Genomic DNA, 13,319 nt, shown 5'->3' with positions numbered 1-13,319 from the left:
TGCTCTCGAGATGGCATCACCTTGTAAAACAGGCCAGCTATTTCCCATCTCATCTTACGGAGAAAAAAAAAAACTTCACCTAGGGGTCAAAACAATGACATTATAGCCGTTCTTTATACTCTCATGCTTTGCCTTTTGACAGCCCAGCTGAAGCCTATATTTTATTTAACGCTGGATAAAGCAGTAGAAAGACTCAGCAGATGCAACCGCAGGAACGTCTGGAAAAGGAAAGAGGCCGCTGTTTGAAGCTCCGCTATGTATTCAGGGTGGATTCCGGATGCAGATTGGCACTATTTCACAATGTGTCTTGTGTGGGACTGACGTTCGGAGGAGACGCGATGAATGGGTTATGATTTTGTATACATCTCAAAGAGTCACAAAGTATAATGCATGCAAATATTTGTTCTTCCTTTAAATGTGTTTTTGAAGCGACGGCTTAATTTACATGTGCTTTGCATAATTCCTGCAACCGCAAAATGAGAATGTCTGCAGTCCTCGCCCGATACGTGCCGCAAAATGATGTGCCGGTGACTTACGCACTCAGTGACCTCATCATTTGTCACAATAGAGCACAGGTCATCAGACATTTTGCTTTTCATCACGTTAGGCTGGGCACACACAAGCGAGTTTAATGCGAGAAACTTGCAGTGTGCGTCAGAAATGCCCAGCATTATACTGATTTATAAGGCTGTGTGACCCTGAATTATACTCACATAATGCCGACAGTGTCATTCTGTATATTCCAGGTCTCACGGGGACACATAGCCTTATAAATCAGTATTATGGGCTCAAACACACAAACTTATTTTTTGTCCACATCCTACCCACATTTTTGGGGGGAAGAGGGGGCACAAAAGATATGACCGCACACAGTGTGCTTTCCGCATCAGTATGTCCGTTCCGGCCCCCGCATTACGAACAAGGATAGGACTGTTCTATTATGGCTGGCCATTTCATTCCGCAAAATGCGGGACGTACACATTGAACTCGTTTGTGTTCGTCTGGCCTTGCACATGGTCTCTGGCACAAATTAAACAACAGTAATAATAACAGACACGTGGTACTAATACTTGACTAAATTTGGCCCCTGTTTAATGATCTTGGGAACTGCAGCTGCAGAGATAAATTCTATCGACAACTGCTTTCCTATGTGGTTGGGACACTAAGGCCTCATGCACACGACCGTTGTGTGCATCCGTGGCCGTTGTGCCGTTTACAGTTTTTTTTGGAAAAATCGGAAAATGCACCGTTTTGCAGCCGCATTCGTGATCCGTGTTTCCTGTCCGTCAAAAAAATATGACCTGTCCTATTTTTTTGACGGACAACGGTTCAGGGACCCATTCAAGTCAATGGGTCCGTGAAAGAACATGGATGCACACAAGATTGGCATCCGCGTCAGTGATCCGTAGGTTACTTTCATACAGACGGATCCGAAGATCCGTCTGCATAAAAGCTTTTTCAGAGCTGAGTTTTCACTTCGTGAAAACTCATATCAGACAGTATATTCTAACACAGAGGCGTTCCCATGGTGATGGGGACGCTTCTAGTTAGAATATACTACGAACTGTGTACATGACTGCCCCCTGCTGCCTGGCAGCACCCGATCTCTTACAGGGGGCTGTGATCCGCACAATTAACCCCTCAGGTGTTGCACCTGAGGGGTTAATTGTGCATATCATAGCCCACTATAAGAGATCAGGGGCTGCCAGACCCCCCTCCCTCCCCAGTTTAAATTTCAATGGTGGCCAGTGCGGCCCCCTCCCTCTATTGTATTATTTTCATTGGTGTCACAGTGTGTGGCCCCCCGGCCCCCCCTCCCTCCCTCCATTGTATTATTTTCATTGGTGGCACAGTGTGCGGCCCCCCCTCCCTCCCTCTATTGTATTATTTTCATTGGTGGCACAGTGTGCGGCCCCCCCCCCCCCTCTATTGTATTATCTTCATTGGTGGCAGTGTGCGGCCTCCCCTTACTTAGCAATATTAGAAGCATCATACTTACCTGCTGCGCTGTCTGTGACCGGCCGGGAGCTCCTCCTACTGGTAAGTGACAGATCATTAAGCAATGCGCCGCACAGACCTGTCACTTACCAGTAGGAGGAGCTCCCGGCCGGTCACAGACAGCGCAGCAGGTAAGTATGATATATAATTCAAATAGTCTAGTTGCCTAGACTAATAGACTCCCGTTTCTGGTCAATATAAAATATAACGTTTATTTATTTCATTGTTAAAAATATAACAAAGCGGGAGAACAAAGGAAAACTTTAAAATCCTAGGTGTAGCAGGATCCCTGGGCTGAGTAAGGGATTGATGTTCACCCATATACTCTACGTACCCTTAACATATATACATATCCACTTTTTGCTTTATATTATCGCAGTATATTTTTCCTTTGTGGAGTTTTATGTTTAAGGGTCCCTTAGTGGTTATCAGTCATTGTTTTCTCAAAATATCTTTAAGCATGTCACTCCACCATTTATAGTCGCGGTTCAGAGGGGTCTGCAGATACTCCTCTCGGCAACAGGATCCCTGCCTAACCTAATCTAAAAATTTAAAGGCTAGAGCTCCCCCAACATGTTTCGCCACTGTAATGTGGCTTCATCAGGTGAAAGGAGCTACTGTCAACAAGAATGCTTTGCGACAGTGTTCTTTTATCCTCTATGGGTAGGTCGTTGTGTGTATTGCAGCCAATCGCTGCTCAAACATCTTGATTGATGGTTTAGTGGCCCAATCCATACATTGGTTACTAACCTGCGTCATGTAATCGCGTCCAGTATCCCGTACTATGAGCTGCGCATGCGCCAGAACTTTTCAGTTGATAGTTCAGAGAGCAATGTTACTGGGCATGCGCATACACTTAGAAAGTTTTGTTCATACGATCGCGTCTTGTATTGCGCATGCGCGTGAACTTATAGTTCAGCGCTCAGAATTTCAAGATATTAGTTCGATATACAGTACTGCACATGCGCCGAAACTTTACAATCGATGGGTTAAGGGAACGACATTACTGAGCATGCGCATACACTTAGAAATATAACTTACGTCCATCACTACGTATTGCGCATGCGCATGAACTTATAGTTCGATAATCAAGAAATAACGTTAGAGCGCATGCGCCCATACTTAGATATTTCAAGACAGTATCAAACTGCGATACTACGGACAGCGCATGCGCCGAAACTTTTCAATCGATAGTTAAGGGAACGGTGTTACTGAGCATGCGCATACACTTAGAGAATTGGCCCAGTTTGTTTGGACAATACAATCGCATCTTGCATCCATAACTAAGTATTGCGCATGTGCCTAAACTTATAGTTTGATGGTCAGGAGATGGCATTGGGACGCTTGCGCCCTGCTTAGATGTTTCCAGGTAGTAGTCACTTCTTATCATATAGGTGCATTTGCTTTTTAGCCTATATATTTGGCATGCACTAAGTCTCATAGTTTTGCGAGTGGAAAGGTGACATTAATGGGCATATATCTAAATGTACCCAGATACAAATATGTACCCAGATACAAATATGTACCCAGATACTAATAAATTATTATTCGGTACATATTGATGCTCTTGAAACTTCTTCAGATTGCAAAGTTTCTTTTTTGATTTGTTTTTTTATATATATATTTTCAATATTTTTATATTATAAATAGGTACGCAAGTGCCATCATTCCCTCCATCTTTCCTCGTTCCGAAGTCACTGGATCAGATCAAATGACGTCCAAAAAGGTCAGAGGCCACCTACCTTTTTCTCCTATATGAGCTATATTTATTCTTTTTGATTTATTTTCATAATTATAATATTAATTTATTTCTTCTAAGGTACTCTCCCATTATTTTATATAAAGGCTGTGAAGGAAAATCCTTCATTAAGGCCTTGTGGACTCATCGTCTTTAATCTATGAATCCAGCGTGCCTCACTCTGTAGCAATTTTTTGTCTAAATTCCCTCCTCTTGGTCCTAAAGATATTTTCTCTATGCCCCAGAATCTAAGAACGGAGCTCTTATTGTTGTGAAAATATCTTATATGTCTGGCAATTGATGTGTCTTTACCTGTTTCAATGGTGCCGATATGTCCTGAGATACGGCGTCTCAATTCTTGTACCGTTTTGCCCACGTATAGTTTAGGGCAGGGGCATGATGCCAGGTACACTACTCCCTGGGTTTTACATGTAATAAGTTGTTTTATTTCGTATTCCTTTTTAAAGGAAATAAAACAACTTATTACATGTAAAACCCAGGGAGTAGTGTACCTGGCATCATGCCCCTGCCCTAAACTATACGTGGGCAAAACGGTACAAGAATTGAGACGCCGTATCTCAGGACATATCAGCACCATTGAAACAGGTAAAGACACATCAATTGCCAGACATATAAGATATTTTCACAACAATAAGAGCTCCGTTCTTAGATTCTGGGGCATAGAGAAAATATCTTTAGGACCAAGAGGAGGCAATTTAGACAAAAAATTGCTACAGAGTGAGGCACGCTGGATTCATAGATTAAAGACGATGAGTCCACAAGGCCTTAATGAAGGATTTTCCTTCACAGCCTTTATATAAAATAATGGGAGAGTACCTTAGAAGAAATAAATTATTATAATTATGAAAATAAATCAAAAAGAATAAATATAGCTCATATAGGAGAAAAAGGTAGGTGGCCTCTGACCTTTTTGGACGTCATTTGATCTGATCCATCTTTCCTCGTTCCGAAGTCACTGGAGGGAATGATGGCACTTGCGTACCTATTTATAATATAAAAATATTGAAAATATATAAATATAAAAAAACAAATCAAAAAAGAAACTTTGCAATCTGAAGAAGTTTCAAGAGCATCAATATGTACCGAATAATAATTTATTAGTATCTGGGTACATATTTGTATCTGGGTACATTTAGATATATGCCCATTAATGTCACCTTTCCACTCGCAAAACTATGAGACTTAGTGCATGCCAAATATATAGGCTAAAAAGCAAATGCACCTATATGATAAGAAGTGACTACTACCTGGAAACATCTAAGCAGGGTGCAAGCGTCCCAATGCCATCTCCTGACCATCAAACTATAAGTTTAGGCACATGCGCAATACTTAGTTATGGATGCAAGATGCGATTGTATTGTCCAAACAAACTGGGCCAATTCTCTAAGTGTATGCGCATGCTCAGTAACACCGTTCCCTTAACTATCGATTGAAAAGTTTCGGCGCATGCGCTGTCCGTAGTATCGCAGTTTGATACTGTCTTGAAATATCTAAGTATGGGCGCATGCGCTCTAACGTTATTTCTTGATTATCGAACTATAAGTTCATGCGCATGCGCAATACGTAGTGATGGACGTAAGTTATATTTCTAAGTGTATGCGCATGCTCAGTAATGTCGTTCCCTTAACCCATCGATTGTAAAGTTTCGGCGCATGTGCAGTACTGTATATCGAACTAATATCTTGAAATTCTGAGCGCTGAACTATAAGTTCACGCGCATGCGCAATACAAGACGCGATCGTATGAACAAAACTTTCTAAGTGTATGCGCATGCCCAGTAACATTGCTCTCTGAACTATCAACTGAAAAGTTCTGGCGCATGCGCAGCTCATAGTACGGGATACTGGACGCGATTACATGACGCAGGTTAGTAACCAATGTATGGATTGGGCCACTAAACCATCAATCAAGATGTTTGAGCAGCGATTGGCTGCAATACACACAACGACCTACCCATAGAGGATAAAAGAACACTGTCGCAAAGCATTCTTGTTGACAGTAGCTCCTTTCACCTGATGAAGCCACATTACAGTGGCGAAACATGTTGGGGGAGCTCTAGCCTTTAAATTTTTAGATTAGGTTAGGCAGGGATCCTGTTGCCGAGAGGAGTATCTGCAGACCCCTCTGAACCGCGACTATAAATGGTGGAGTGACATGCTTAAAGATATTTTGAGAAAACAATGACTGATAACCACTAAGGGACCCTTAAACATAAAACTCCACAAAGGAAAAATATACTGCGATAATATAAAGCAAAAAGTGGATATGTATATATGTTAAGGGTACGTAGAGTATATGGGTGAACATCAATCCCTTACTCAGCCCAGGGATCCTGCTACACCTAGGATTTTAAAGTTTTCCTTTGTTCTCCCGCTTTATGTTATATTTTTAACAATGAAATAAATAAACGTTATATTTTATATTGACCAGAAACGGGAGTCTATTAGTCTAGGCAACTAGACTATTTGAATTATATAACTAGTTTTTCCTGGGTCCAGGGGGTCTTTGAAAATGTGAGGTAAGTATGATGCTTCTAATATTGCTAAGTAACCATGGCAACCAGGACTGCAGTAGCGTCCTGGTTGCCATGGTTACCGATCGGAGCCCCAGCGATTAAACTGGGACTCCGATCGGAACTCTCCGCTGCCACCAATGATCGGGGGGGGAGAGAGGGGAGGCCGCACACTGTGCCACCAAAGAAAATAATACAATAGGAGGGAGGGAGGGGGGGGCCGCACACTGTGCCGCCAATGAAAATAATACAATAGAGGGAAAGAGGGGGGGCGCCACACACTGTGCCACCAATGAAAATAATAAAATAGAGGGAGGGGGGGGGGGGGGGCGCACACTGGCCACCAATGAAATGAATACAATAGAGGGAGGGAGGGTGGCAGAGGGGGGTCTGCCCCCTGCTGCATGGCAGCCTCTGATCAATTACAGGGGACTATGATACGCATAATTAACCCCACTCAGGTGCAGCAGGTTAATTGTGCGGCTCACAGCCCCCTGTAAGAGATTGGGTGCTGCCAGGCAGCAGGGGGCAGTCATGTACACAGTTCTCAGTATATTCTAACTTGAAGCGTCCCCATCACCATGGGAACGCCTGTGTTAGAATATACTGTCGGATCTGAGTTTCACAATCTAACTCATACCAGACAGTATATTCTAACAGAGGCGTTCCCATGGTGATGGGGACGCTTCAAGTTAAAATATACCATCGGATTGGAGAAAACTCCGATCCGATGGTATAATAGGGACTCCTGACTTCACATTGAAAGTCAATGGGGGACGGATCCGTTTGCAATTGCACCATATTGTGTCAACGTCAAACGGATCCGTCCCCATTGACTTGCATTGTAAGTCAGGACAGATCCATTTGAGTCCGCACGGCCAGGCGGACACCAAAATGACTTTTTTTTCATGTCCGTGGATCCTACAGAAATCAAGGAAGACCCACGGACGAAAAAACGGTCACGGATCTACGGACCCCGTTTTTGCGGACCTTAAAAAGAAATGGTTGTGTGCATGAGGCCTTACATAGAGATCTTGGGATCGGAGACAGGGCAATCTTGGCGGAGGGGAACTATTGTTTGGCGGCATATACGAGTAGTCGTCCATAGCGGTTGACAAGCAGATCATTCACAATTTCTCGAATGGATTAAAACTCATTAGTAACATAGGATTAGGACCAAACTGGTTGCCCCTATTAGTCGCAGCTGTTCTCTACAGACTGTCAAAAATTGCTTGCCATAGGCTTGCTTATTGTTAATGGCCGCACAGTTTTGTGAGCTCGCCAGCAAAACCACATGGCCGCTAAGTCCCACCAATAAATAAAAAATGATCCGCAGTAACAAAAAACACCGCTCTATCCGGTACCATTTTCAACCTTTTCCTCTTTTTACTTGCCCCATCTGAAGCTTTTGTCCAAGGATGCCCTCCAGCTGTTGCAAAACTACAACTTCCATCATGCCTGGACAGCCTACAGCTATTAGGGCATGCTGGGAGTTGTAGTTTTTCAAAAGCTGGAGGGCCGCAGGTTGGACATCCCTGCTCTTGTTCCTTACTTTCTGTGGGTGGGCAACAGCTCCTCAGTGTGACCATCAAGCAGCGGCATTTCCCAGAAGCTAACTGCAGTCAGTTTTTTGTTAACCCATTTCTTCCCTGCATAAAAAGTTGCCCCTCACACACAGCCCCAGCCATTCCACTAATAAACAGCACTGTAGTATATGATGCCCCCTCCACTGAGAAATATACAGCAGCTACCGAGTTCTATGAATATAGAAGAAGGGGTGAATAAAAGAAAAGCGTCTGGGACCAGCACTGAGGGGAGCAGGGAAGCAACTGAGCCCATTAGTCCACCTCTGAATGTAGGAGAAGGATAAACAGCAGGGGGCGCTACCCGAGATGAAAATGCACCTAAAAAAAAAACTAAATATTTTTATTGCTACAATACTTCAATTGAAATGTCCTATTTATTACATAAAAATACTTTTTCCTGGGATAACCCCTTTAAAAATAAGCAACAGGATGAAAATTTTGAACAGAAATAGCTGTGGCTTGGTTTTCGTCCACCATGTCACTAACGCAATTAAAGGGTGTCTAGTGAAGAGTAAAAATGGGACCAGTCTTTATAGCCATAGTTTTCCTATGCAGTATAAGAGAAAAAGGTGTCGCTGTATAATATCAAAATCGCAATTTATAATCAGTTGCGCTTACCATTTAGTGTTGTGATGAGTCACAAAAACTGCAATTGGCCTTGCTGGTATTCGCCCGTCCAGCGTGCGGGATGCCTGTACTGCAGCCAAGGTTCTTGCCCGTGTTCCTGACGAGGTTATCGGGATAAGAAGATCCGAATAAGAAAAATTGTAGTTAGAAGCCTTCTGTCGGCGCTGTAGGCAGGAGACGTATTACCAGGTAGGTATTCGTAAAAGTGTAGTTTTTATTCCAGGTCGAACAGCCTCCTTCATCAGGACAATAAAAGATATATAAGATATACAATAAGATGATTACATGTGTTGTTTATATAATATGTTTGGGCGCGCAGGGTAGAATGGGGAGGAGGTGGTTTTGGTAACCAAACCCACTCTACCCTGCGCGCCCAAACACATTATATAAACAACACATGTAATCATCTTATTGTATATCTTATATATCTTTTATTGTCCTGATGCCCCTTGAAACGCATCGACCTAGAATAAAAACTACCCTTTCACTAATACCTACCTGGTATTACGTCTCCTGCCTACAGCGCCGACAGAAGGGTTCTAACTACAATTTTTCTTCTACGGATCCCCCTATGCAGTAGAGACGGTCTTCCTCTGGTGGGTTACACATATATATGGATTCTACTTTGGCCCCAATCTCTGCCATGCTGTTCTTTAAAGGGGTTTTCCGAGACCCTGACCGATCAGCTGTTTGATAAGGCTGTGCGCTCCTGTGATCGCCGCGGTCTTCTCTCTGCTTTTCCTAGGCCGAAGCCCCATGAACAACACACAGAGCAGTCTCTACTCGTCTGTGGGACTAGAGGTCCATGCCTGACCCTAGACACGGAGGGCGCATGTACATTTTCTAACTACTGCTCAGTGATAGCTGGTGTTTATACAGCTACCTTATTTACAAAATACAATTGAATCTGCTCATTTCACTAAATGTTGAGAGCTGAAGTCTGAGGAGATGAATGGCTGAACGGAGCTAAAACAATATCTTCTGATGGAACATCACAAGCAGGTAGTTTCACATTCAAGGTGACTTTGAAATATTTGTGCTGCAATCTGATGTGCAGCGTTGGATTTAGGAAACCTGTTAGTCGTGTCCTTCAGGAGCTCACTGAGAAGGTCTTTGTGCATCTATTGGATAGGTACAGTCCTCGCTACTGTGAGAGCACTTCTCTTTTGCACAAAAAAAAAAAATACATTCATAATGCTCTAAGGGGTCATACACACAACTTTATTCTAGGTCCGGGTCCGATCAGGATTTGTTTTGCGGATCACACACAAACCCATTCATTTCTATGGGTCAAAAAAAAAAACACTGATAGTACACAGATGTTATAGAACATGTCTATTCGGGTCCATTTTGTGCAATAGCCATTATTTCTATAAATGCCACTAAGAAAAAATGCGGTTTGCACACGGAAGGTATCTGTATTTTGTTGATCTGCGGTTTGCAAAGCGCAAAACTGATACTTTTGTGTGCATGAGGATTTATATAACTAAAAACCAAAAACACATATACCGTATTTTTCACTTTATAACAGACATTTTTTTTCTCCCAAAAGTGGGGGAGGGATGCAGTGCATCTTATAAAGCAAACACTAATGAGCGTTACACAGTAGAACCAGGGAGCAGTGAAAACAGTGCCCCTGGTGCTGGTTTTACTCCCTGGTCTTCTGCCGGTGCCACACTCTGCTGTGTCCTGACTGCATAAAGCATCAGAGCATTGCGTACTAAGACCTGGCGCTGTGTGATGTCCGTCACAGTGCAGAGCTGCAGGAATAGTGTGCTGGGTTTCCCATGTGGCGGCACTGGCACTGTCCAGAGCAAGAAAGGCAAGTTATTTATTTTTGTCTGATCCGAGGTCTGATTAAGGGCTCACGCACACGAACGTATTTTTTTTCCATGTCCGTTTCGGTTTTTTTCCCGTACCGTATGCGGAACCATTCACTTGAATGGGTCCGCAAAAAAACGTACTTTACGGAAAAAAAAAGAAAGATGAACGTGTCCTATTATTGTCCGCATTACGGACAAGGATAGTACTGTTCTATGAAGGGCCAGCTGTTCCATTCCGCAAAATCCAGAATGCACACAGATGTCATCATTTTTTGCGGATCTGTTTTTTGGGGACCGCAAAATGCATACGGTCGTGTGCATGAGCCCTAAAACTGAGAGTCTGATTTGAAGTGTGATTAACATTGGGGGTCTAATCTGAAGTTTGATTAACATTGGGGGTTTGATCTGAGGTCTGATTAGCAGTCTGAAAATATATATTTTTCTTATTTTACCCCTCTAAGGCTAGGGCTACATGGCGACAAGTCATGAAACAAAAAATTGTGCAGCTACGTGGCAGCATGTGTTGAGCGACTTCTCGTCACTGAAAAATTGCACATTTTTGTAATGAAAGTCAATGGTGTTTCACCGTGACATGCTGTGACTAACGCGGCAGTGGCACAAAAATACAGCATGGATGGATTTTTTGCGACTATCACGTCACCGCATGTCGCAGTGCGACGCCATGGACTTCCATTACAAAAAATGGTGCGTGACTTGTGACACAGGCAGACAACCCATAAGTTTTGTTGCAGAACATCATCGACTGTTCCATTCATCTGAACACAGCTGGCAATAAAGCCACGTTCCTACTGCAGACAACCCCATGCTGAAGAACGGAACTAAATGTCTTCAACAAATCTTCCGTATGTACACTCGCCCTAAAGCTGTGTGCTCTTCATCTCCGACAAGTCGATTGTTGTAGGCAAGGAGCAGCAAGCATGTTCTCAATGCACCGAATCACGTAGGAGTGACAGGGAGGGGGTCGGCTCAATATCACAGCGGTATTGTCAGGCTGTATTTTATTATTTTTATTTTTTTTAACTCCTTTTTCTTAAAATTAGCTTTGTAATTCATTGTCCACGTTCAGATGTGGTGGATTTGTTGGACATTAAAAGTACAGATCTGAGGCATCTGAACTAATCTATAAGGGCTCATTCAGATGGCCGTATATTGCTTTCTGCATCTGATCTGCAATTTTGCGGACCCTTTCACTTCTATGGAACTCCAAAAGATGCGGACAACACTCAGGGCCCTAAAAGTGCAATCTTCAATACTAAGCATTTATATTTTAATTAACTTTTTATAATCCACTTTCTTCATATGCATTTGGGGGGGGGGGTTTCCAGGCAATAAACATCATTTAAGAAAAGCCTCACTCCCTGGTACTTGAAGCTTCCCCATTTGGTTCCTCTTGACAAGCATAAAACCACCGCCAACCACCGGCCGCAGCGCTGACCCACCCCGAGGCTTTTCTAAATCAGTTTTATTGTCTGGACAATTTCCTTTATGTTGCAGTGTTGCTGTTCTTTATGACTGTATTGCTGTCCATTTTTTCGTTTAATTTTCATCTCCTAGAAATGGAGAAATCCATGCTGGCCAGTTTAGCCTGCGCAGGAAGATTTCTGTAAATGCAGTGTTACCTGGTACAGAGCGCTCTTATAACTACTCACCATCCTGATGAATGGATTTCACTGTTACTTCACCGCCGTCTCTCTCTGCAGGTATCCACAGGAAAGCTACTGTGTGGCACAAGCTCCACATATGTCTCCAGGTCCTCACACATCAGCTGCTCATTCAGCTAGTGTTCGCAGCGTCCCATAAACCCCTAAACAGAGGAACCAAGATCTTGATGAATAACTAAAATCTATTCTATATTTTAGATTCAGATAAACTATATAAAAACAAATGTGATACATTGTGAAAGAAAACAAAAACAAAAAAAAAACATACAAACTGAATTAATATATTTCTCTGCAATTCTCTTCTCCAAAGGCCTGTCCAGTGTTTTTAATGGCCTATCCTTAGGACAGATCTATCAAAATCTGATCGGCGGAGGTCCAATACCAGGAATCCTGGGGTAGCTCCAGCCCAGGAAATACACAGCCCCATCCAATGTGAAGCGGTTTACTGCAACACTGATCCCTCTAAAAAGCATCGTCCACCACACAATAGACCAGCCGATCTGCGGGGGAGGAGGGGGTCGGACGCCCACTTACCTTAATGGCTTATCCTAGGGACAGGTCATCAATATAAAAAAAAAATACTAGAAAAATATCAGAGCAGAGAAAACTATTTAGGATGGCTTGACACATAGGTTTTTGAAGGTGTTTTTCATCACTTTTTTAGTACATGGAAAAAAACAAAAATCAAATCCTTTTTATTTTTTGGTTTTGTAAATCTCTAGGGGAAAAAAAGCCTGAAAAAACGCACAATGCACACATTTAAACAAAAAAATGCCACTAAAAAAACACATGTCGTATGGGGAGGGGGGGGATAATATAAATAATGTTTAGGTTTCAAACAGTGAATGTGGGAGAGATGAGGTTATTATCTGAATACATTGCTGTAGGTTATACTGTATATACTGTATATAGATTCACCGTTTTTGTATTGTTTTTCACATCCGGTTTCTTGATCTCTGAGTAGGCTTTGTGTTCCCTGGAGGCAATGGTCAGTGTACCCTAGCAGATGGTCTGACAGCTTGATGTCATTATTTATTGTCAAGCATATGTCCCAGCATAATAAGTGATATTTAGGGTGGTGGGGGGGGGGGGGGGGGGGTGACCTTTTAAAGATTTTGCACATCCAATAACTCTGCGTTACACCTCTTGGACTCGTGAACGTACGATAAAAGCACAAAAATATTAACCAAAAGGATGAAAACACAAAAGAAAACGATGATTGTTAGAGAATCCCCTTTGTTCTCCTACATGACGGAGTCGTATAGCGGCAGGTAACTAAATGAATCCTGCCCGTGCTCTCATTTTCTTTCATCCTGATTATTTACTCCATGG

General features: G+C 42.8%; 1 protein-coding gene across 3 annotated transcripts in view; it reads right to left on the bottom strand.

Annotated features, from left to right (window-relative positions):
* Positions 1–12,130, bottom strand: part of LOC120978258 (spermatid perinuclear RNA binding protein) — an 81,305-nt gene extending 69,175 nt beyond the window's left edge. For all 3 annotated transcript variants that reach the window (XM_040406493.1, XM_040406491.1, XM_040406492.1), the window contains exon 1: positions 11,976–12,130. In XM_040406493.1, the coding sequence (XP_040262427.1) occupies positions 11,976–11,978 (3 nt within the window). In that variant the 5' untranslated portion in view covers positions 11,979–12,130. The remainder of the gene's footprint in view (positions 1–11,975) is intronic.
* Between the last annotated feature and the right edge of the window lie 1,189 nt (positions 12,131–13,319).

Source organism: Bufo bufo, chromosome 8 (genome assembly GCF_905171765.1).
Source record: "Bufo bufo chromosome 8, aBufBuf1.1, whole genome shotgun sequence".
Lineage (NCBI taxonomy): Eukaryota > Metazoa > Chordata > Amphibia > Anura > Bufonidae > Bufo > Bufo bufo.
Note: the sequence above shows the minus strand (reverse complement) of the source record. Positions and strands in the feature narration are given on the sequence as shown.